A 25,350-nucleotide genomic window follows, 5' to 3' on the forward strand; every position below is an offset into this window, starting at 1 on the left:
ACACACCTCTTAGTTTTAAGAAAGGGGACTGCAAATAAAACACCAATTTTCTTATCCTCACATACTGGTGCTCTTATTGTGCCAAGTATTTTAAGTGTCAGCTGCCGGGGATTCTCTCAGAGCTGTATGACCAGTCCCCAAACTATGTGCATCAATGGGAATATCAGTGGTTCCACAGCACATCCAAACTCACCCTGAAACACTGCAAATAAAAGACTGTGGGTTTATGATTGCTTTTTAAACCAAACATTTATTTTAAAAGATAAGAGAATGGCTATTGTGGTGCTAAAAGCTGAAGACAAAATTACTAATATATGGTAGTTTTTAAATATATCACTCATTTATATTTCTTTAAGAGGAAAAAAATTTGGCTGTAGTTGCAATCAGTCTTAATTCACTCTTTATTGCTGCTCTGGTTCTGTGTTATTTGAGCTGGTTTAACTGTTAAAAGCGTTTCAAATGTTCACATGGTCTGCATTAGGTTACAGAATAAAAGTAAGTACAGCCCACCAAATGTAACTTTCTGAAATGTAAACCACATGAATTTGATTTCTTTGTGGTACAACTTTAATTGGGTTCAGAGGTCTTTCGGTCTTACCTGTCTATCTGCTCTCTGATGGCCCGACCTGATAAAGCTAATACAAAGAATCTGCGAATATGATCCAAACTGATTACGCTCAGTTACAGTACATGGCTTTATTCTTGACAGTAACAGCCCCTTAGCCTAATTCATTTTCAGGCTGCAAGTTTGAACCCTGGAGCCCCCATTGAACTGGGAGAGGAAATGTCACAACTTGTAGTAAAAGATCATGTCCCTTTGCAACTCTGCAAAACTAGAGAACCAGAGGGAAAGGGAACATCTAAGTGCAACCGTAAGTGATCACGTAGCCTAAAAAAAACCTGCACGAGCATGTGTACGTATGTATGCCCTACACTGTCCCAGAAAATTTCAAAACAGAGAATGCATCCAACACAGACTACATGATTCAGAAGCGACTGCAAACGGAAATTACAACAGAGTCCAAAACCTTCAGAGATTGATCTTCAACTGATTTTGGATTTTTTTTTTTTCCTTTGACAATACTCTGCATTGCCTTAATGACAATGACTCATTTGCTCATAAACTCTTCTTTCTGTTGCACCACGTTGTGCCATATCCCTTGCTGGGGTGAAACAACAGAACTACTGCTTCCCATCCAGAAAAGCACATCACATCTCAGCAACAACAAAGACAGCACTGTACAACAAGTATACTCACCTCGTATCCTGTGACTCCACTTGTAAACAAAGACCTGTACCAGCTTGTGGGAGAAGATCTGGAATTAAGCAGACAGCTCAGGAGAAATGTAGGGAGAAAGGGAGTGGTGTGCTGAAACACTAAAAGTCCCTTTGCCTGGATAGCTTGTTTTCTTGGTTTTGTAACACACAGCCTTGATTGATGAGCGGTAATACGTACAAGTTACTCCTGGGGAGATTCTGACTGGACACAAGAGAAAAAATTTTCACAGTGAGAACAATCAGCCATTGGAATAATCTCCCCAGGGAAGTGGTGGATTCCTCATCATTGGACACTTAAGATTCAGCTGGACAAGCTGCTGGGCCATCTTGTCTAGACCATGCTTTTGCCAAGAAAGGTTGGACCAAATGATCCTTGAGGTTGCTTCCAACCTGGTATTCTATGCTTTTGAAAAAATACCATGAAAAAGATTCACAGTGCTCACAGCTCTCGGAAGAAGACACATAGAAAGGAACACTCAGCAGACCCAGTAATAAAATAACTTAAACCAATATTGAAAATTATTTAACTAGAACTTCCACTGCAATTCATAAGTTTAATTCAAGTAAGTAAGTAGAAACACTACAAGTCATCATCTAGTTCAGGCAAATTACATCTTCTTTTCCCCACTGGAAGACAAAAAAAAATAAATTGACTTTCAAAGCCAATGTAGTAAACTTTTTTTTAGGTTAATATTTTCATCCTATTCCCCCAAAGCTGTTATTGCCTTTGTCGTTTTTCTGCAGTTCTATTACAGAGCACTGTTCTTTACTAGTAGAACTGTTCTCTCGAGTAATTTCCACTGGTGAACATATGAGCACTAACAAATGAGGTCCCCTAATTAGTTCCAGGTTTTTCCAATAAGCAGTGTTGGCAATACAGTTTTTAGCTCTCTGTCCATCACACAAATAACAAGGCAGGGCCTGTAAACATGGCAGGGGTGTCTCTATTTTCCTGTTTGTATATTGGGCAAGCAGGAGGAGTAAGAAGGAAATGTACAGCTCAGTGGTGGGGTTTTATTGTCAACTTGGAATAGGTTTTTTGGCTTGGAATCATTTACACTGTCTTCAAGGACACATCTTACAGCTTCCCAACTTGATCATAAGGAAAATTGAACATTTCCAAGGACATTTCCTCCAAAACAGAAATTGATTTTTTTTTCCTTTGAGGTTTGAAATGTGGTTTTTTGCTTTTGTTCTCAACCCCTGTTTTCTTTTATATACGGGTTTCTGCTTCCCTCTGTATTTATGGGTACTGCTTGGGTCCAATATTGTTTCTAGCATTTGCTTTATAGGAGTTAGGGCCCCACAACCCTTGATGTTGCATTAACGTGCAACAAAAAGCTCCATGCTACTAGGCTGTGTACAGAAAAAGACCAGACTGGAAGGGACCCCAGCTTTCCCCACAGAAAAATATAGTTTCACATGATGGCTTCTGGAATGAACTTTGCCTATTATGTTTTATATGGATTTTGAATAAATCCTTTGAGTCACAAATTTCTTATTGGAACAATAGAACTATATAGAGGCCAGGGGAAAATTTGGAAGCAAGTATGGATTTTCTTCCCTGTCATGGAGCCCAGAATCCATATCTTTCTCCTCAACCATTTAGTATGGCACAAAGGGAACTCACTAGCTGCTTTTTTCCAGCTTTCTTTGCTACTTCACAGTAGAAATATTAGTCTGCTTCCTATTTTATTTCCCGACAGATCAGAAACGATTCAAAGACATTCTAGGTCTTTTTCCTCTGTGGGCCTAGAATGGACTGCTGAGAAAGAAGAAATTAAAACAGGCTAAAAAGGAAATTAATTGTAAAGAGGTAAAGTTTTCCACACAACTCTTCCATTTGGTGTATATATTAACTGGCTCTGATTTTGTAATCTACTGACCATGTATCTTCAGTATGGACTTAGTTCAATAGCTGTACCATGTAATCTCAGACAAATGAAACCACTCACAACACGCATAAATTGAGATAAATAATAGGAAATTGGTTCAAATTTGGTCTCCTTTGTTTCCCAGTTCCAGCTCACATCTTCAAATGTTGCAGCAGTGTTTCAACCAGGATCAGCCATCCATAACAGCCTGTTGAGATTAATAGACCTTCTTGTTTGACTGAATATCTAAAAACTATCGCTGCCTTTTGCCCACTTTCATAATGCTCATTTACATGTGCTGCCCAAAAAAGTTACATCAACAACTTGCAGTGATAATGAATTAATGAAGTCCAGCATATCCAAAGAGAGACCCTTCGGGCACATTAAGTCAGCAGTCCAACTCTCCAGGGGCAGCTTCCAGTAACAGCCCAAAAACAGTTGCTGACAACACAAGCTTTACCCATGAGTATGCCAAGGAAGCTTTCTGCATGCAGGTCTGCCCAGATGCTGCAGAAGAGCATCACCATTCAGGTCTGTGCATCATCCGCATATGTGATAGGTGGGACAACACTACTCCATGTTACAAGCCAGGAACAGGCAGTATGAGAAATCACCTCTTAAGCCAACTGTAGCTAGCACTTGCTAGCTAGAAAGTTCAAGTGTAGCTCAGCTTCTAAAGTGCTTAAAGGATCAGAGACCCCCCCAAAGACAGCACCTTGCAGAAAATGGATTCTCATGTTAGCATGAGCTTCAAGCCCAATCAGCTGTGATTTAACCAGCCTGGAAACCCAATTCATTACTCCTTAAGAAACTTCTCATTCTGTTCTTTATTTGTATTATTTTTAGGTCATCTTATTTTCAAGGTAGGGTCATCCTGTCTTTGCCTGGGAAATCATAGACATTGGGTGCAGGTGGGAAATATGTTTGGGGTGGGAAATATATTTAAAGATATCCAGGCCCTAAATAAAAATCCTTAATGCCAGGAATGCTGAGAAGAACAGAATTACAAGCAAACACTCAACAGTCCCTATGGAAAACTGAATTTCTCAACATAGATAATAATACCACAAATGTCAGGTTGTACTTGAACCCGTGCCAGGGATCTTTAGGGACTATTAGATGTACCTAATCACTCTCAAAACCTTAATGAACTGAACAAATGGCTCAGAACAACTGCTGTGCTAAGAATTCAGAATTAACATACCTGACTTCTGACCAGGTCTAGAAAATTTTTAGTTGCTTGAAGAAAACTTACGAAGACCAAAAGCTACCATTTTCAGTAAAGAAATCGTGGAAGTAGAAGCACCAGAAGAATTTTTTTCTAGGACCATTTGATGCCTTTGTTTTTTTTATCTCACAAAAAAGAGCAAGAGTTGGAGGGGGCAGAAAAGTACAAAGACACAAGCAAGAAAAGGTAGTAAATGAACAACAAGCACAACTTTTTTCGTATATCAAGTGTTCAATATGTACATACTGTATTTCAATTTGTAGGGTTAAAAAGAAGTAAGAATGTTACTATGAGCCCTTACATTTATAGCACTGGTCAGCCTGGATGCTACGGTTAAAGAATTAGATAAAAGTAACATAATATAAATCAGAATTCCCCAGGAAGTATATACAATTCTCTAAAGACCGTCAAATAAGCGAGGGATTTGGATTTCACTCATTTGGAGAATTGTCCACTGAAAACATTTTATTACCTCGCCAAGTTTTTATGGACCCCATCAGAACAGCTGCGATTCACTTCACTTGCAGCAGAGGAAGCTGGTAATAGCTCAAAGATTGCCCCCTTCATTTCATAAACCAATTAGGACCTGGATCCTACAACTGGAGTAACACAACCCCTTCTTTTACTGGCAAAATTCCACTTCATTTATGTGAGCTCAGAATAAAGGTCTCTGTTGGCAGAATACAGATGCTCATAGCAGCAAATGTTTCTAAAAACACACTAATTTGTTTCTTCTTCTAAGGAATGCTTTTCCTGCACTCATCAAAATGAACGCTTCTCAATCTACCTGCAGGTTCTGTCTAGTCACCAGGCTCCTTGCAATTTGATACTAGACATTGCTAAGAGAATTTAAAATTATGATTTATTATGTGCAACTTTGCTAGAAGGTCTCCAAAATGACAGATTTATTTAAATTATTTCTTCCCTCTAAATCAAGCGTCATTTCATTTGTTAAAAAGAAGTCATTTTGGTGATGGTGTCATCTTAGATTTATCTATGGTTTTGATCTAAATTGTACTGGGTTTTTTGGTGTTGGGTTGGGTTTTTTTCTAAATGCGTATTTGGCCTGTCCATGAGTTAAAACAAAACCATATATATGTCTTACATGGGACCATACTGTACCACTGATTTCTAAAACTCAACTCATCAATTAATAGGGAGGCCTACTTTTACAGGTGGTAAACTGGGATCCATATATTTCATGCATAGCCTATAATTTTTGTGGTTTCCCCCAGGCATTTTTGTCTGAACTATTGTATTGGGTTTCAGCCAGGTACCAGCTTAAAAAAAAACAACAAAAAACAAACCAAACAAAAAAAAATTAACACTTTACTAACTTATAGTAGTTTACTAACTTATAGTATGTTTTTATATTCCTTTGAAAGTGTTAAAAAACCACACTAGCAAGACAAACCATGTCAAATCGAGGTGGTTTCTGGTCACCACATCAATGCCAATTCCCTTATTGAAATGGATACAAGCATAACTTCTTAGAGAGCAACTAAATATTTATCAGAGCTCTTTGCAAATAAGTCTCTTCACTTTTTACTCCATCATTATAGCCATTGTGCCACCCCCAGCAAACTAAGCCCTTCTCTGAACTGACATGGTGTGAGGCAGCATCCCAAAGCTTGCTCTTTCTCTGGAACCTGCAAATTACTCTCCTGCAAATTACTCTCCTAAATAAAAAGAAGAGAAAGAAATTTTTAAAAAAGCCTTACACCAAACAAAGTCTATATTGTTTAAGTTAGTGTTTTACTGCGGCTTAGTTACCTGTCAAACAGGCTGACGTTTGGATAAAACACACACTGGAATCATGCATCAGGGCATGTTAAGTGCAAACCTGTGATGAAGAGCAGAGCTACGCGATTTGGCTGCACAGAGCTCTAATGATAATTTCTGGTCTAGGAAAGCTTGATCTGTCGCATCAAACCCACTGCAACTCTGAGATCTTCTTCCCTCCGAAAATGATTTTACATCTGTTTTAGTTCAAAGAGTCATATAAATCAGAAGCTCTGACTATAAATTTTGATGACACCTTTAAAGAAGATTTATACAGTGTGTATCATATATATATGAAAGGTACATAAGAGATACCAGCCACTAAAATTAAGCAATCAGTGCTGTATTCTCCAAGTTCTGTATATCATACTTAAGTCCCCTTTATGACTTACTCTGATGTGAGAGCCAACCTATGCCTATGAAAGCTCACTATTTCTCTTCAGATAGTTATGGGTGCAGTACACTATTCTGACCTTGCTTTCCTATAGTTCTTGGGTGGGACAAGCTTTCCAGAACAGAAACATCATGATCTATTTCTTAGAAACCACTTATATAAGAATTGGCTTGAGTGTGGTTTCGCTGCCTAGCTGAAACCACCATCAGGAGAGGGCTGGTTTCTCTTCATAACAAAAGACAACAAGCCTAATAAGAAAGGGGAAGTCACAAAATATCCCTAGCACTTTTTTTGGTGTTCATGCTGTGAACAAGCAACATTCTAACAAGCTTAGGATTTTTGTCAAGTAGAAAGTATGAGGCATAAGATACAGCATTCATTAATAAATTTAACCAACACGTATAACAAGTTTGTGACTTTCAGGATAACAGTTGACTTCAAGTCAGATAAGAAACACACTAAACCATCTCCATTCCTGGTTGACAGGCTATTTATTACCTAGCTAATGATCTTCCTTTCGGTTCCCTGAAAGTCATCTTGATATATGCCAGTACTTTCCAATCCCTCCTTAGACCTTACTGCAAGAAAGAGTTTTGGGGAAGGCACAGGAGGATGTGGTTGGGGATAGAAGAGAGATGCCGTGAACAATCACCCCTTTGTGCTGTGTCTGACACACAGACCGGTGCTGTTTTCTCTTTTTCTTCCTGACTCAGCAGTGTCAGGAGAGATTGAGTCAGCAGCTCCTGAACATGCCGATGCAAACAACAACAGGGGAGGCTGGGGAGCAGACAGAGCTTCCAAACGTCACATGCAGAGCGGCAGGGTTCGCTCTGCTGGTCAACATATGGACCTGGGCGGCAGCTAGCTAAAAGGGATGAAGCAGCTTGAAAGGATCCATCTATCAGACTCCATTTTCTCCCACATCACCCTGTCTACTAGCTGTAAGCTATGAGACAACTCGTTCCTATGAATGTCTCACTTGTAATAATTTCCTAAATAATTCACCTGAGCTTCCCAGAGACTTGTGGCTGCTGCACACAAGTGGCTTGATGGGATTCCACGTTAAGGTTGGCTAAGGTCAGTGTAATAGAAGGGACTACAGAAAGCATGTTTTAGCATAAACAGAACCAAAAAAAAAAGCAGGGAATAAAGCCCAATTTTGAGTACAAAGACAGAAAAAAATAACATTTGGACAGAATGACACTGTCAGATGCTCCCTCTTCTCACCTCTCCCTTGTCATCCTGTTCCAGTGATCTAACTGATGTTCTTACATTCTGCGCAATCAAGGGTACAGAATGGACCTGATCAAGTAACTGAGAGGTCATTTGATACTTCGTCCTTCACTGCACATTTCTTCTCATCTCACAATGTACTGTGGAGCTTCAGTTCAAATACATGAGTTGGAACAGAGGTTTTTATCCCAGGTTTCCTAGAAAGGGAACTGGTCTTTGAATTTAATAAAAGCACATCATTCCGTGTCCTCTTTGATGCCATGCACTCCTCCAGCTTACTAGGAGCTTAAAGAGAGACTTTCTCTGGCATGTACAAAGACCATTCTGAGTTACCAGCCTATTCCAAGTGCCTTCCAGAACTAGCTGCATTATGGAAGGGTTTCTGCCTGTGAACATCTGTTACAGAACTTTTTTCTGTTTCTTCAAGCTATAAAGGATGATAGCAGGATACTCTCAACCAGCAGCTGCAGTCTCAGATAGCATGCTGCTATGGCAAAACTCCTGTGCTTGCCAGAGAGGAGCCCTGTCCTTCTGCCATCTCAGGTCCCTCAGACTAAAACTATGGCTGAGAATTTTTTTTCATTTTCCAAGTCCCCAAGACCAGTCACAATGAGTCTGCTCTTCATTGTGTCACCAAACCTCTGTTAGTCCCATGAAGTTTTCAAGACCACTTCATTTCCTATGCCCCTCTGTTTGGAAAGCATTCAACCTTAAGAAAAGATGATAAACTGGAAACAGAGAGAGATGTATAGCATTATGAGTGAGGACAGAGAGGAAGGAAACGCATAGGTGTTAAAATGAATGTTGGATGTGGGGACTGAAAGGCTGTCCTCCCGGTGGTACCATGATTCTTTGGTATATAAAGGCACCGGAGGCATCTTCCAAATCACTCTTGCTGCCTTCTCCTACCTGCTTGCATTTCACCAAATGTGGTTGCAATTTTTCCCTTCTGATGCTGTGCCAGAAGGCCACCTTATCTTGATTAAAATGCTCGACAACATTTTGAAAACAGAAAATTTACATCACATGGTTAGTGCTCTATGTCCACTTTGGAGCCTGAGTTCACTGAAACTGGACTCACATCTCTCTCTCCATTTAGTACAGCATTAACAACTTGCTGGATCTGTGACAATCCTGAATCCTTCTGTATTCTCCTTCAGCTCCAGAGCTGTACCAGTGAGTTTCAAGCTGGGATAATTACTAGTCATGTCTGCTACTAGCCTGAAAAACAGCAGCAGATGATTTTCTCCAGGAAAGCTGAGCTGTTAGGCTGCAGCCACCTAGCATCTTTGCTGGTCTGAAAGAGACATCTTCCCTAGCAAAAGACATGCCCAGATAAAGCAACCATTGTACTGTGTTGTCACCAATTTGTCTGACCATAATTTTCACATACGTTGCTGAATACTCAGTCACTGAAAAAAATGTAGTTATTTTTAAAAAAGAGAAGATAAACACTGCTATTGTACAGCCTAGTTCAGAGTCCCATATCTTGAGCTGATTCAGCTTATCTTTCTATACCTTTGAAAAATGTATGTCTTCTATCATTTTTTCTCCCCTTCCTCCATATGCCTTACTGCTTTCTTCCATGTATCTTATCTCCAAATGATGTGCTATTAATCAGCCAAAGACACCCTTCACTGCTAAGTGTTCCTCAACCGATTTTTCAGCAGCACAAGTAGTTACTAGTTACAGCATTCCTCCCACATGCTAAAGGCTTGAGGGGGGAGGGAGGAGGGATGGCAAGGAGTCTGCCTCACCATGTAAATACCATCTGGGACCTTTATACCCACCTGCCAGTTTGCTGTAATGATAATGTTGCTGTTTGTTCTCAACCAGGTACACAGTGGGAGGAAAGTGGGACTGCACCCTGTCTTATTTTTCAACTTATTAAGCTTCATGCTCTTCCCTTTTTCTGATTAATCTGGCTGGATGCCTGTTCAGTAGTAGCTGAAGCTTAATACCTGAAACAATGTGTGTATATACACTGTGCCAGTAAGGCTTGCCCAACAACGCTCATTCTATCATGTTTTCCCATGCCTTGTGTCAATAGCTCATTTTATATGTGAGCCCCCAGAGCCAGAGGAGGGGATGTGAACAAAGAGAAAGGCATGGAAGGAGAGGGAGAAAAGAGAGGAGGAGAGAAGAAAGTCAGGGGAAAAATTACATCCCTTGGGAACATCAGCTGCTGTGAACTCGCCCACTCCTCACCATGAAACAAGCTGTGTGCGGGCACAGGTGGGTCCCATTCTCTGTTACTGGAGCACAGCCTACAAGCAGGGTCTAAATGAAGACTTTCATTGCTGTTCCCTGTTTTCATTGGAGTAAGGCCATCACAAACATTTGCAGGTGGCTTGGCCGTAGTCTGACACTAAAATATTTGTGGTTGTGATAAAAATCAGAATATTGCTACAAGATGGTTCTATATAACCTTCAGGGCTTGATCCTGCTCTTACAGAACTAGGTCAATGCGAGTTTTGCCCAGTTGCTCTCCACCAGTTTTATTGCTCATTAAAAGGCATATTCCCTGGCACAATTCTCCATGGTAAGGACTCATCTACCCTTTGGGGCAGCTTCAGATGTTTAAAAAAAAAAAAAAGGAGGCAACCCAACCCAAAACCACTGATTTGAGCACCTCGGAATATGGGCTTGTTAAAAAGCTGAACCATCTCAACTTTGTAAAGCCAAACCAAAATCACCAAACTTTGCAGAACTTGAACATTCTCTGAATCCATCTGGATTTTTCTTCAGTTGCCTAATATTGAAACCATTGTCCAGTCTGTATTCCTCATGAATGAGTCTTGGACATAATTCTTAGCACGTTTAGAAGGATAAGATGAAGATAAATGGAAATGACAAGATATGTTCTTTGAATAAATAAAACAGGCACCACAGGAAAAAGACTGAAGGAAAAGAAGACAAACAAGGATGCTCAACACATTGGCAAGTAGATGAAGTCCGAAATGCAACAATTATCTCCTAGGACACACCATGAACAAAAAACAAAACCTCCTAGGAAGAGGGAAGAATGGGGAACAGAGTATGCTTGAGGTCACACCATAAGTCTCATTCACACACCAACTCACACAGAGACTAAAATGCTGACAATTGCTTCCCAATAGAGAAGCTTTAGACTCAAGACTTAGGAAATGTTTCTGTGATTCAGTCACAGGGAAAAATTAAGATATGTCATGACAAAGTTTCCCAAATGAGACGCTCACCACTGACTAGGAAACAGGCCTTTTTATCCTCAACCCCTCCAATTCTGGAGATTCTAATCACCATGGCCCCAAACCAACGCAAACCTAAAACCTGACTGACAGGGTCTTACAAAACCACATGCACTTTTTTGCTCATTATATAGAAACAATTGTTTGGAAGCCAAGTATAGTCCCATATAAAACACCTCACCATTGAGTATTAAAAGTTGTTTGGGTTTCTTTTTATTTTTAATTAGGATCATAATTACCACTAGACCTATTAAGTCACAACTTGAACATGAACTTAATCATCCTTAACCCAAATAATGGCATTAGCTGTTTTTCTTTCTAAAATTGAAAAAGAAACTGTTTCTTCCTCCTTTTCTCTCTCCCATCCATCTGTCTTTGAACTGAATGCGACATATGTAAGACAACTTTCTTGGTTTCACATGCAAACAGTATTGCACATGAAATCTCAGTGAACACTGTGTTTTGTCATATGTAATGTATACAAAGGCACATTACCAAATATATTTACCGGACTCATACTATCAGATTTCTATATTAAGAATCAAATCCTGAAGTAGCAGTAAAAAGGAAAGTAGAGGAACTTTGCCAGAAGCACAAAACTGGGGCAGTGGATGGAACCTGTGTCCTATGCATGGCTGGACAACCTTTACGAAGAAGTCAGTCCCAGGGGCCAGCCCTGCCACCATGGCTGGGGAGACCAAGAGCCTGTGGTCTATATCCTGCCCCAGCCATCAGGAATATTGGAAGAAAACTCAAGAATAACTGGATTTTGAGTTTTCAGTGCCAGGATTTAAATTCTTGGTTTTACTCCGAAAAGACGGCAAAGTTGCTCATCAATTATTTAGACAATGGCTGGGGACAGAGACTGCTTTTGCACTTGTCATATACCGGATGTGACCAAATTACAAATGACAGATAATGAATCTAGACTCCTGCTTCATCCTCAGTCTACTGATTTATCTTTTTATCCGTATGTTTTCATGCATAAAACCCCCCAAATTCTCAGAGTTGTGTGACAAAAAACTGTACCCTCAAACCATCTGGGCAGTTTCTCTATAATTAAAACCAAGTTATTGTGACTTATAAGGACTTCATGTTTGCTGGAAGTAACCAAGTGTAGAAGACACGGATGTTTTTGTTCACAATTCTCTAAACATGAGCACACAACTGGCATTCAAGCCAATACAATAAGCATCCATACTGTCAATTTATGGGAATAAATATGGATCCATCAATCACAAATTGAGCAACTGTTCACAGAGATCTCTGTGCCAAACTCCATTTATCTTGATGATTTTTTTATTTTGTCTTTCTAGAATTCCTCAATTAAACAGAGTGCATACGAAATAACCCAATGCCACCCAGAATTCTCATTGAAGGAAGTTAGAGGATCAGCTTCAGAAATACTCTTTCTTCCAAAAGCAGTTATAGAAACAACATGAACTTTGACTATAAGGAGATAAAAACAAAAAACTGGATGGAGAAAGCAGGACTTTCCTGCAAGTACGACACTGCTTCTTTTGAACCAAAGTGCCAGGTGTGGAGTGGATGTAGTAACCTGGCCATTTCCCCACAATCTGCAACACACATTGCAGGGGTTCTTGCCACATGCTGGCAGGATCAAGTGCAAACTCTGTAACCTCAAGAACCACAAGGACAACATCTGGTCCTGCATGCAGCTGAACCTTAAGAACCACGAGGACACCGTCTGGTCCTACATGCAGCTGCTGGAGCCAGAGAACTGGAGAAATGGACTCACCCAATCTGTCGATTTGTGGAAGGTGCTTGTGTAATGACCGAACTGGACTGCGGAGATGGCATGGCTTGTTGAATCACAACACTGGTGTCGTGATTTGGCATCCTTGTATTTGTCAGCTGATGAGATCCAGGTCCTGCCATTGCTCCTCCAACTGCGTTATGCATGGAGATATTCTGTGAAAATAAGGGAAGTGGGAGATGGTGGAGGAAAATGAAAAAGAAGTATCTTGGTTTTCTGTTCTATAGGAATACAATTAGATATCTGAATGTATCAACAATATGAAAAGTTACCAGCTCCTGGTAAATCCCAAGCCAATAGATCTTGTTGTAACCAACAACAATAAAGAAATGAAAAATAACTATTTACTTTTACAGAGCAATATAAATGGAAAAATAACTGAAAGTTGACTAATCACTCTTCTGTGACTCTGACTTGTGATTTATAATAGGGATATTTAGCACATATTCTCCTAACTGAACACGACATATATTTTGTTTGAAAATTACTTCTGTGGTGAGTGCACGGCACCTTGATTTACTACATGGGTTGTTTACTGTGTACTAGGTCTGCTTAGACTGACAAGCAAATCAAGTTTTATAGTCCCAAAGTAACAAACAGTACATGGTACCTCACGAAACAGCCATTTCTATTAGCCTCCATATATTTTGTAGAGCAGTAATATCCCAGAAGCCTAGAATAATAGCAGTGTATTTGCACATATATAACCTTTGCTTCAGGTAACTTGGAGCCCTTAAAAAATTCTTTTAAAAAAAAAGAAAGTTCACAGATAACTCATATCCACAGAGGGAACAAGCCACAAGATACAATGATACAATGATACTACTAAAGTAGGAACCACAGAATACAATTTCTCTCCTGTTATGCCTGCACACAAAATACATGCTGCTGCTAAACCGCAGGGTTTGACTTGGCCCGCATTTAAAAACAAACAAAACTCTCAAGCCAGAGATAACCCACAGTGTATACATACAAAAAATATGGTAACCTTGAAAGAATTATTTTTCCTATCAGGCATCAATGTGCAGATTGTTAGCAGTAAGAAGAAAAGAAACTTTCCATTGTCACCTCATAGTAGGCTGAGGAAAAGAGAAAAAAACCAAACATCTTTACACACACACTCTGCCATCAAGACTCACGCAAAGCATCTTCCTGACCACTGCAATACTCAGGATTGAAAATTGAAGTTAAATCTAATTCAAAATTTCAATTTATGAGCCAATTTGTCTAGGAAACACATAAAAACCACAATACAGTGATAGAAAAGACTGGTGAGAAAGGAAGCTCAGAGCTCTCATCAAATGGGGAGAGGCAGACAACATACTGAATTCCAGACCTAAAATAAAGATTGAGTTCTGAACCAAAAGAAGAATAAACCCTTTAGATTACATCCCTCATGGAAAAGGAGCCAATAATTAGAGGACCCACACCAAAGGCTTTAGCTGTCATCCCCCTATCTCCCAATTCTTATATATTTCAGGTGATTTCCCAGGCTACTGTGGATGCGGAGATCTCTCTGTTTCTTTTACAGCAGTTGTTCCAGTCTTCATAAACATATAAAGAAGCAGAGGTGCTGCTGACAGCCACGTGGTTAGACCACTCACCCAGTATGAAGACAACCCAGCTCTGAGTTCCTCTTCCAGTAAATAATTTACACAGTATGAATCAGGTCCAGCAACTCCAGTACTCACTTGGGAGCATGGACTGCATAAGGACACCACACCAAGAACTTTAACTGCAATTTTTCGAAGCCCAGTAATACGTCATGACCATCAGGCATTAAGAGAGAATAACCTTAGATATACGGAATCTTTTCCAAAAGTTCTCCCTCACCTACCACATTCCTATTAAAATATCATTTCTTCAATGGATTAGTGTTTTCTGATGGAAAATCTATTCTGTTTAATAAACAAATAAATAAAAATACATACACAGCCAAATCTAGTTCAGGATTCAAAACTGCACTCAGTTTTCTGATCATTAAAAGGTTTTGCAAAACCAGGTCTAATATCTATCCATCTGCAAGTAAATCTTTTAGCACTATCACTTCCTAAAACTTCTCCTTTATATTAAGTGTGTGTGTTTCAATTAAAACGTACCTGTATGTCATATTTACTTGTTTCAAAGTTCACCCTCATTTAATTTCTCCTTTACACTGCCTCCACGGTTTCTAAATCCTTCCATATATTTCTGTATTGCCTGTTTGCTTCCAGTAGTATGTTTATTAGAGCAACTATTAAATTGCAAGACAGGTATACAGTACTTGTACCTCTGGGTCCACAGGGGAGCAACCAAGAAGAAAACCAGCAGTCACCCATAATGAGTTTACTCTGCAAGTGCTACATAACTGCCCCTTGCCACTGCCAGCACAGACCTTCTGCCTGCACACGCCTGCCTTGCTTCCAAGCAGGGCTGTCTGCACGAAGCCAGAGCATTGGCATGTAACCACCCAGGATTAAGAAAGCCTTGCTCTAGATTACAGACTCCACAGGATTCCAAGAGCTACAGAACACTGATCCGCTACGTCGGAGGATCTTTAAAGGAAACGCGGATGGTGCCATGAGGCAATGGGAAGGGGCAGGATCTAAATCCATGATGAGCTTTACAGAAGTGCTACCCCAGGATTTGCCCAGATTTTGACTGGATTTTGTTGTAACATGGCAGGGCACCTAGATTCAGTATTTCCATTTTCTTCTCCTTCTATTTCCCTTGTCTCCTATAATTCCAGTCCTGTCTAAGGTACAAATGGTATGAATTGATGATGGGTATGAAAAACTTTGTTTGCATGGAAGACGTTGTAATAGCTAGCTTACATGCATAAACTTGTAACGCTGTTTCAAAGTTTTAACAATTTTCAATAAACTGTATCTTTTCAGAAAGTAGGTTGAATATGTGATGCATGGAAAGCAAAATTAGAATGAAAATGTGTCAGTGCCTCCAGATGTCCAGTCGTCTCAGTAATGCAAGTGCTGCTGTTGGGCAGGAACTATACCTTTATATTATGCTGCCAAAAGAAAGCTTAAGATTTCCCAACAAAATGTCAAGCTCAGCATGACTCTCGCATTCATAAGAAAAGGATTTGGCAATATCAGAATAATTTACATCAGTGAGATGCTTGTGAATTTACAGAGAAGTTCAAGCAAGTTCATACTTAAATGACAATGCTTATGCTTTGAAAGACGGCAGGAAGGTAATGCAATGCACAACATATCTGACACTAAGCCTATCTGATCTAGTCCTATGCATCATGGCATGCAGAATGACTCTGTATCACCAGCACGGCAAGTCTGGACTCGTTGCACGTGTGAGGCAGATGGTCTTCAGAACTCCCAAAATGGCCTTCCTGTGTTGAGCTCTGCACCTGATTCTGAATGGATCTGGCTAGGATATTAATGAGCTCCTTGCAGACTTGACTTTGGGCCCTTATAGAAACAGAAAAAATTCAGCAACATTAGCTGAAACAGAGACATCCACTTTATGGTTGAACTGTTGTTTGGCTAGGCTGATTCCAGCTTTACTTTTAAGGAGTTCTGCCTGCTCTTCCACCAGGGATCCATGAAGAACATCTCACTTGGACTCCCCTTTTCATTCTCCTCCAGGTCTTAAGCCAGCGGTTAAGATTAATTGATACTAGGTGGGGAGCTCCCAGCACTCCATATCAGAGAAGCTGACAGGAGCAATGATCCAGACAGAGCTCTCCCTCTGCTTTTAACACTTCCAGGACCTGTCCATACTCTGAGAAAGCACGACACACACTGAGTGTTTTCTTGGAGATCTTCACAACTGTCCTTCAGCATTAGAATAGGGCATATAAGCTTATTATTATTATCCATTTTATTAAACTGAACCTAAACGTCCACACAGGGAACAGGTCACCTGCATGCCAGGACCTGTAGAGACATGAAAGATATCCCCTGTCCTTAACATTCATATAATGTGTCTTAATTAAGATCCAATAAATTAAGAGGAATTTGTTTCCTCTAGGACTAAGTTTCATCCTCACCAAAATTCCCAATCACTACCACTGAAGCAGAAATCAGGATTACAACACTGAGGAGCTTTTACAGAAATGCTCCCCTTGCCCACGTGCTCATACTGTACTCTCCGGCATTATTTAACATTCAAATAAATAACACGAAAACCAACAAGCCATATTCATAAACCACTTTTAAATCAACGTGCTCATTCTCAACCTTTCCAGCTGCCAGAGGAAAGGGAATAGATCAGCAGCAGCTTGACTTCTCCCCAGTTACACTGTATTCCCCATTTTAGCTTCAGACTTTGAAGAAAACATTTGAGCATTTTTCTCCCACATGCAACCATTTAACTTTGGATAGGCAACACACTTCTTTTTTTCTAAAAGCTAAAAACTTCTTGAAGTCATGCTTCCATATTCTGGTGGAGAGGATTACACATCACTCCACAAGAACACACACCCTGTTGGCAAGCTCAGCAGAGAAATGACAGCTCTGCAGACACGGGCGAACTACACCCCATGTCTCCAGGCAGTCACCATTTCCACGAAACCCTGGTTCTTCCAGAGAAACACCCATCCATGTCACACAGCACCACCTGTATCACGCATCTGCATCTACTGAAGGCAAAGGATGAAGATGGTGGATTCATCCTTTATGATCCATTGTAACATTCTGAGTATCAAACAGTTTGTTTGTGGTTTTAAACTACAAGAGCTAGTTTCTGAACCAAAGCCAGCTTATATTTTCCTACTATTCTTTTTTAACTGTGAGGTTTAATGAAAATTGCAAATACCAGTTTTATACAAACTGTAGACTCATCCAGGATTGTTCTGAGTGAGCTTTTAGATCAACAGAGCTGCCATCTACAACCATTTGTACATAAATATATTTTGCAGACTATTATATAAATTCTAAAGTCAAAAGGTATTCGCCATTAATAAATGAGAGAAAAAACAAATTCATCTAAACAAAGACAAAGGACTTTTTTGCATTTTATTCTGTTTTCTGCAAAAAAAAAATCATAACTATACTTTCCCAAACAGCAACTTTAAATATTTTTCAAATACTCAAGAGAGAAGGCATAAACTTTAAAAAATAAATAAATAAATAAATTGAAGATAGAAATCAAACGTTGCACATGCTGCTTACAACAACCAAAGAACCTGCTGGCTTAGAAACTTGGAAGACATTGTCATAAAGAAAAGTCTAGACTAAATGTGGCAAATAATGGCAGGCTTCAAAATTATTTAAATCACATACAATTTCCATCAAAATTACTGATCCTCTATGAATTCTCTCCCAACAGAAAAAAAAAAAAAATCATCTCAAAACAAAAGTTATCAAATCTGCCCAGAAACAGCAACAACTTATTTTCTCATTATTCAGATCAATGTGTAAGGAAAACACCCTCACACAAGCCCATCACAACTGCTTCATCTCTCACTAGTGTGCAACATCTGAACTGCCGTAAGCACAGCACTAAGTAAGCCTGCTGGCCATGCAATGCCAGCAAATGGAGTAGAGGAACTACAGAAGAAAATGGAAATAAAAAATGAGTCAGATTACTGATGCAGATGAAGGATTACAGAAAAAAGAAAGACTAGTACAAAGATTTAAATTTAAAAAAAAAAGAAAAGGAGAAAGTTCCATTACGCAAAAGATGGGAGAACATAAGCTTGTTAGAGACAGAAATGCAATACTTTTTTTAAACTGTAACATCTGTATAACTTGAATGAGAAAAGGCACTAAAGCAGAAAAAAATGACACAGAAAGGAACTGCTGGAAAACACTGTGTAGTAACATTAAGCATAGGGACAAAGCCCTAGGAAGATCTTATTGCAGACTGCTAAAATTTAGCTCCCTTACATAGCGAGAGGTATGACGTCACTGAACGGGGCTGACAGGAAAATACAGAACTGATGCCAAAGGATCTATTCCTCAAAACATTTCAGAGAAAGGCAAATGCTCACTTAACAGCTACTTGATAAAAATGACACATTAAAAAAAAACCAACAGGCATGACATATCCCAGAACGCAGAAGGACTCTTCCCTGCCCCCAAGCCCCATCTGAGGTCTGCCCCTGAACTGGACACAGCTAGTCCTCCATACAATGCTGGAGACTCAAAGGCACGAGTATATCTGACTTCTTGAACCCCGGGCACCACTGTTCAGTCAAATGTTATCAATCTGATCTCTTTAGGGGTAAAAATGTAAAGAAAAATTAAACTCCTTACTCAAAAATGACAAGTAATGATAGGCAGATGGGGGAAGAAGGCAAACATTGCTCTCACTGAAATCATAAAGCTTTGAATCTGCACTTATCAGTCTCGGCCACTGGTTTCCAATTTTTTGGATCACAGACCTCTGTAAACCCTCTGAATTTCTCACAGAGCACTCTGTGCTCTTATCATAAATTGTGTAATTAAGGCAAGATGGTTCCACAGACCAGCTGCAGATGCCTCACCACAGCTTTGCGACCACCAGCAGTTCACAGACCTGAGTTTAACCATCGCCCAAAAACTGCTTCAGAGCACCGTGACTAGAATTTCTTGACAAAAAGAGATAACGTTTCTAAAGGTACTTCTATGGACTTCAGTAGCCCAAGTCTTTTTTTCAAATTATCTTCAGTTTTTTGGAGCCTTAGAGAACAATTACTGTTAATTAATAGATCAGATTTGTGTACTGGGGCTGGCAAGAGCCTTGCAAAATTTTATCCTAAATATTTATGCTGGGACATGCAGGGAAACTTCCTATTTCTTTTAAGTTAAGGGGAATTATTCTTAAACGTAGGCATGCTGGCTGCTCCTGAAAAGGCACAACCAAAAAAAAAAACAAAAAAAAAATACTAAGACTCATAAATAACCTTTTTATCCTGTTTTCTTTCAATAGCTGTTACTATGTTATCACAAAGACTTCTGAGATACACTCAGTGATGCAAACGAAACCTCAGGTCTGCTCATCTCCAGCAAATTACATGGTGCTGCTAAGAAGCACGGCACAAGGCACAGGACAGACATAGGAAGTGCTAAGCCAGGTATAAGCCATCTCAAGGCTGCAGCAGTCACCACCATAACTCGTAGTTCGAAGGTCCCATTTAAGCACTACTAATCCTCTTAAAGCTGCTGCCTGAAGGGTGACAGCGCTGCACAAAATCTCCGTGACACAGCTCGTGCTGCGGGACAACCTTTGACGTGCCTCCACTCGGCCTCTGCCCCTTGGGTACCTCCGCGGAGGCCACAGCCACCTCTGCTGGTCTCTCCCTCGCACCTTCCAGGGAAAACGCACGTGAACTCATTCCAGGGGCAAGTTAAGCCTCCCTGCCCGCCCTCCACTTTGGCTGCTGGTTTGAGCAAATGCTCCAACTCCTCTGATATTATAAACAAAATGCAGGAGACCTAGAATTTTTGGTCTTTTATCTTAATTTTTGTGACATGATCTAATTACAGACATTCAGTGGTGCCCTCTAATTACCAGTAGAAATGAATACTGAAAGATGACCCTTGTCTTCCACGATTCCCTCCCCTCTTCCCCCTCTACCCTCCTCATGCCCTTTTCAGCATGCCTATCCAGACTATGCTTTTGACATATGAAGCCCTCTTTACATACACAGTAAATAATATATGGTGCACGCCAGATGTACCCACGATAAACCATTTACTAGGGGGAAGGGAAAAAAAAAGTGTTATAAAGGAAATGCAATGAATATATTCTAAAGGAGAAGGAAATTTTGAAAGACTGGTCTCACCAGATTTTGAAAGGAAATAGCTCCTCTATGGGAAAAGATGACATCAGATTGCATGCTTGTGTCTTGAAGTTTCCTACAGATATCTCCTATTTTCCTCAGGGTTGCTTGTTTCATACACAATCACTTGCCTAAGATAGCGGTTTAAGCAACATAGCATAAAGAGCCGCTTCTGTTCAACTAAGCATCAGTAACATCAAGTGTGCACAGTCCAGTTCGGGTCACTCAGGGTGTTTTGCACCGCCAACACCACACTATGTCCTGCTAATTGGGAGGCTGAAAAACAGGGGAAGCACAACTGGCTGCCTGGCTCTACCCAGTTCTGTCATACTTTATGCAAAAGCCATAAACTGACTATTTCGTTTCTTCCAAGTTGCCTATTGTGACATTTATAAACAGGAACCTGGCAGCATGTCAATGGTGCAAACTGATTTCCTTTTCTAAATACAATTTTAAAAAGCAAATAAACAAGGTTATGCCTGCTAATGAAACATTATATGCCATGCTGGAGCTAGTTTTTCTCAAATATATTCTCTAGAGCAGATGGAACACCAATAAACACAATACAACAAACCCTTTTATAAAAAGCATGTTTATAAGAAAATACATTCTCCATAGAACTTTGTCTAAGGAAAAATTGGCTTATATCTGTAATGTTATCTTGGGGACCCAATTGTGGTCCCATTAGATTGCTGTAAACAAGGGAGCTTGCCATGAATTTCAAATGGAGAAGAGCTAGTAAGAAACTTGAAAAGGAGGAAAAGAGATTTGCTAGTATACTTACTAGGTGTAATTCCTAGAGGCCTCAGTTGGAATCAAGGCCTTATTGTGCTAAAATCTGTATAGACACATTGATGGACTACACTTGCCCACAAGCCTTAGAGTCCAGCAACAAAGCAAGGAAAGAGGAAGGCAGAAAGAGAGAAAGTAAGTTATTTTTGTAGCCCAAAATCAGGACTCAATGGAAGGGGTCATTTTTCCACGCTCAGTATCATATCCACTATTTTGCACTGTTGCTCTGCATCTAAGACATATATAGGAATTCAGGAAACCAGGAAACTTTAAACAAATAAATAAATAAATAACATGGAAAAAAACCAGTATTATAAGCTCTACTCTGAGTTTTTTCCAGCACTATCATTTCATTTCTGTAAATCAGACAGAACGCACATACAAAGTGGGTACTCAGAGAACCTTCACAAAGTAGGTGCATGTCAACTTTTGCAGGACAAGCAATTAGACATCCAAAAGCAGCTGCCAGATCTGGAGGCCAGTCAGGGTAGTTGAAAAACCTGGCTTTCCTTTCTTTATTGTAAGGAGTTTTGTTTTTATCCATCGTGAAACAGAAAGCTGGAGCGGGGGAAGGCGGCAGTCCTCCAGGAATTGCTTTAAACAAGCCTTTGATACCGTTAACTGAAGGCACTAGGCCTTTCAACATTATGCAAGCCATTAATAATCTGTTACTAGCAAATTCACAGAGACAGCACTTTGGCATTTAAATTTGTTAGATTTTATTTAAAGCTTCTTTGAAATCCTCATCATTGATTTCACTGGCATAAGTTATTGGCATCATGCATGAGCTACAGCGATGGCTGCTTGACTGCATTCAGTGACCAGAACATTTTTTAGACAGAGCAGTTGGTAAAGGAGAGCAAGGGTGGTAGCAACAAAACAGCCAGTGATTTTCCATTCACGCAGTTTCAAGCAGAAAACCAGCAGGCTTAACTTTCCTGCTAAGAAGTCAAGTGGAAATGCTGCTACCCTGGTAATAAAATGCATCTCCTAAAAATTCTTTTAATCCCAGCCCACTGTGGCAGCTATGTTGGGCCAGGCTGGCTAGCACTACATGGGGACTAAAACAAAATCCTGGGAAAGGTCCAGGAGTCAAAGCCAACAGAGGTCTCAAAAAGCACCCAGATGGACCATTTGCTACGTACAAGGGATCATAAGTCTAACCAGTGGAGTAGGCTGACAAGTGAACTGGTAAGAAATAGTTTTGATCAGTGAAAATCATACAAGGAAAACCAAAGCATCAAGCTGGGATCAAGTTAATTCACCAGACCTCCTGGGAAGTAATCACAAAGGCAAGCACGCAGTTTTGCAGCATCCATGATTGTTTCAATTTCACACTGATGTTTTGGGAGAGGACGGCTAGTTTAGTCTCTATTTTGGACTAAAAGAACTTAGACAATTATGTTCATCAGTTGGAAGCATTCAGACAAAATTAATAATCTTTGTAGCCATAACAGTTTAAAACGTTAGGGTTTAGGAAGGCAATCACACTGTGTACATAGAAGACAAAAAAATTAAATACACTTCTAGCTAAGAAAAGTTCACTTCAGTGAGTACAGAAAGGGCTACAGAAAAACAGGTATTACAAGAAAGTTTTCTCTGAATCCTCAAAGGTGTTTCTGATATTCTGCAGTTTGGTTAAGGAGAAGCACGACCTTGTCCATCTTTGCCTTGGTTTCAGCAGTTACCTTCTGCAGTGGCAGACAGGCAGGAAAAACCACTAAGACTAGGAGAACAAACTAGTGCTTGGAAGAAAGAAAAACCAATGCTTGGAAGAAAAAAAAAAAAACAACAGTGGTCTTCCTGAAAAAAACAGAGTTGACCTTCCATTGATGAAGGTGTGCAACTTTGGTCTGAAAGCACAGCTTGCTTGGGATCGCTGAAAGAAGAGCTACTGTTAACAGGAAATAAATATCAAATAAGCAAGCTGGTTTTGAGTTGGGACATACAACTTCCCAGGGCTGGGACAGCAGAGGAGATCAGAAATAGAATTCCTTGGACTTAAAAAGTGTTCTCCAGGGCAGGTACACCAGGAACCGCAGAGCCGTCCTCTTCATCACTCTGCTACAGATTTACGGCATGACTTTGAGCAAATTACTTCACATTCTTCTGCCTTACATCTAAAACAGGATGAGTATCTTCAACAACTACAGAGTGCTTGGAAATGACAAGTGAATAGCTTTTAGAGACAACACAGTATACCTTGGAATGTAATAATATAGCAGTGACAGAGCAGAAGGGGTTTTTTGGTAAGAGAACTCTACAGCAGTCACATACATTTGAATTTCAGCCTCACAGAAATGACAAGAGATCATAACCAAGATACTCTTTTGTGTATTAGTTACAGTTATATGATAAATACTATTCGAAGAATAGCAAGACAAAAGAACAGTTCTTTGGTGACTAGAAACAGGAGAGCAGAGAAGGACATGTAAATTAGTAAAAGCAAAGAATGACTGCATGCTCAAGTCCAGATAGCATTGTAGGATCCATTCTTCAGAGAAGGGGAGCTCATCATCTGCAGGAAATTGGATCCAATTACAGCATTCCTGGGTGTGCATCCAAAACTGGGCACTAAAAATCACAGGTCATTTTAGAAGAGTCAGGCTAAAATCCTTACTGAAATTATTTGGCAGTGGTGGTGGAGGGGGTGAATGCTCAATTGTAAAAGCAGGACACATGGCTCAGCTTCTTTTCTGACTGGAGTAAATGGAGAGAACAACAAACAAGCTGCACTATATTTGATAATGTTACCAGACAATCATCCAGATGTACATGCTTCCAGTCACACTAATTAAATGCGGCGTGGAGCCATCCTGGGGAAATTACATGCCGTTCTTTTAGGGTACCACACGCTTCAGAAACGGCTCAGCAAGGCCTTACTCCACCTGAGGAGCCACAACGTGCATTCTCCTACTTAATAAACAATTGGTGCTCCTCTAATGGTGTGATCCAGCCAGATGGACCACTTTGTACAAGGAGGCAAAACATAATTCAGACAGTGGAAAGCAGGAGTTTCAGCTGAGTCCTCAACGAAACAATGCAGGCATGAATCCTTGAGGAACAACCTAGCTCCACGTGGAGAACTGTTACTCTCGCTGAGTGCCCTTCCCCACACAGCAGCTTTTGCCTACAAAGTGGATGTCAGTAGGATGTTTACAACGAAAGCAACTTGATACCTGAAAGTTGAGGGACAGAGGAGAGGGTCAGGAACACCAGCCTGGCACACGTAGCACTACTATCACGTTCTCAAAAGTGGCTAGCTAATAGTGTATCGGCATTAAAGAAGAGCATATTACCCTTGAACACACCACCACCACCATTCCTTTTAAACCCACCTAACCTACAGTTAGATTGGAAGTTATTACTGCACAAGACTCAAAATAAAGCTGCTGTGGAGTCCAGGAATTGCTGTCTGTTTTTTCTTCATCATCAGAAGATGACCATGGAAAAGACTGTGTTTTGGAAATCCATTGGATCACACTGTCTAAGCAGAAGGAAATAGGTTTTCCAGTAAGATAGTGCTCTGAAGGTGATTCTGGGTACATTTTACCCTGTGTGCAGATTCTCTAGGAAAATTGCAGTCCAACTCCTGGTCACAGACAGTATTCGAAAGACTTAAGCTGAAGATAACTGCTAAATAGTATAATCTTCAGCATTCCTGGTGATCAGTATATAGGAATAGACAATGCAAGCTGCGTGCGATATTCTGAATACCATTTTCAAAACATCTCATAACTGAATGCTTGAACTCATTTCAAATCCTTGGCACAAATTGTCAGATTTGCGATCAAAGGCTAAAAAGCCAGTGCTGTTTGTCACTCAATGCAAGGTCTCCTTCAAAACTTGGGGCACCATCTCACATTTCTGACACACAGTTGTGAAAGGGTTTGCAAAGCTGAATTCAGCGGGTCTGGATTGCTAAAGCTGGCCCAGAATTTTGCCCAGAGTTTCACATTTTCAAAAGATCCAAACAAGAAAGCTGGTAAGTGTGTCTGGATTTACTAAGTGTGTCCCATGTAGTAAGATCAGAAATTTTAATCTT

The 25,350-nt window shown here is 40.1% G+C and overlaps 1 protein-coding gene across 1 annotated transcript in view; it reads right to left on the reverse strand.

Annotated features, from left to right (window-relative positions):
• Window positions 1-25,350, reverse strand: part of CREB5 (cAMP responsive element binding protein 5) — a 216,468-nt gene that overhangs the window by 156,419 nt on the left and 34,699 nt on the right. Inside the window, exon 5 of the mRNA XM_074150389.1 lies at window positions 12,776-12,948. Within this exon, the coding sequence (XP_074006490.1) occupies window positions 12,776-12,948 (173 nt within the window). The remainder of the gene's footprint in view (window positions 1-12,775; window positions 12,949-25,350) is intronic.

Source organism: Numenius arquata, chromosome 7 (genome assembly GCF_964106895.1).
Source record: "Numenius arquata chromosome 7, bNumArq3.hap1.1, whole genome shotgun sequence".
Lineage (NCBI taxonomy): Eukaryota > Metazoa > Chordata > Aves > Charadriiformes > Scolopacidae > Numenius > Numenius arquata.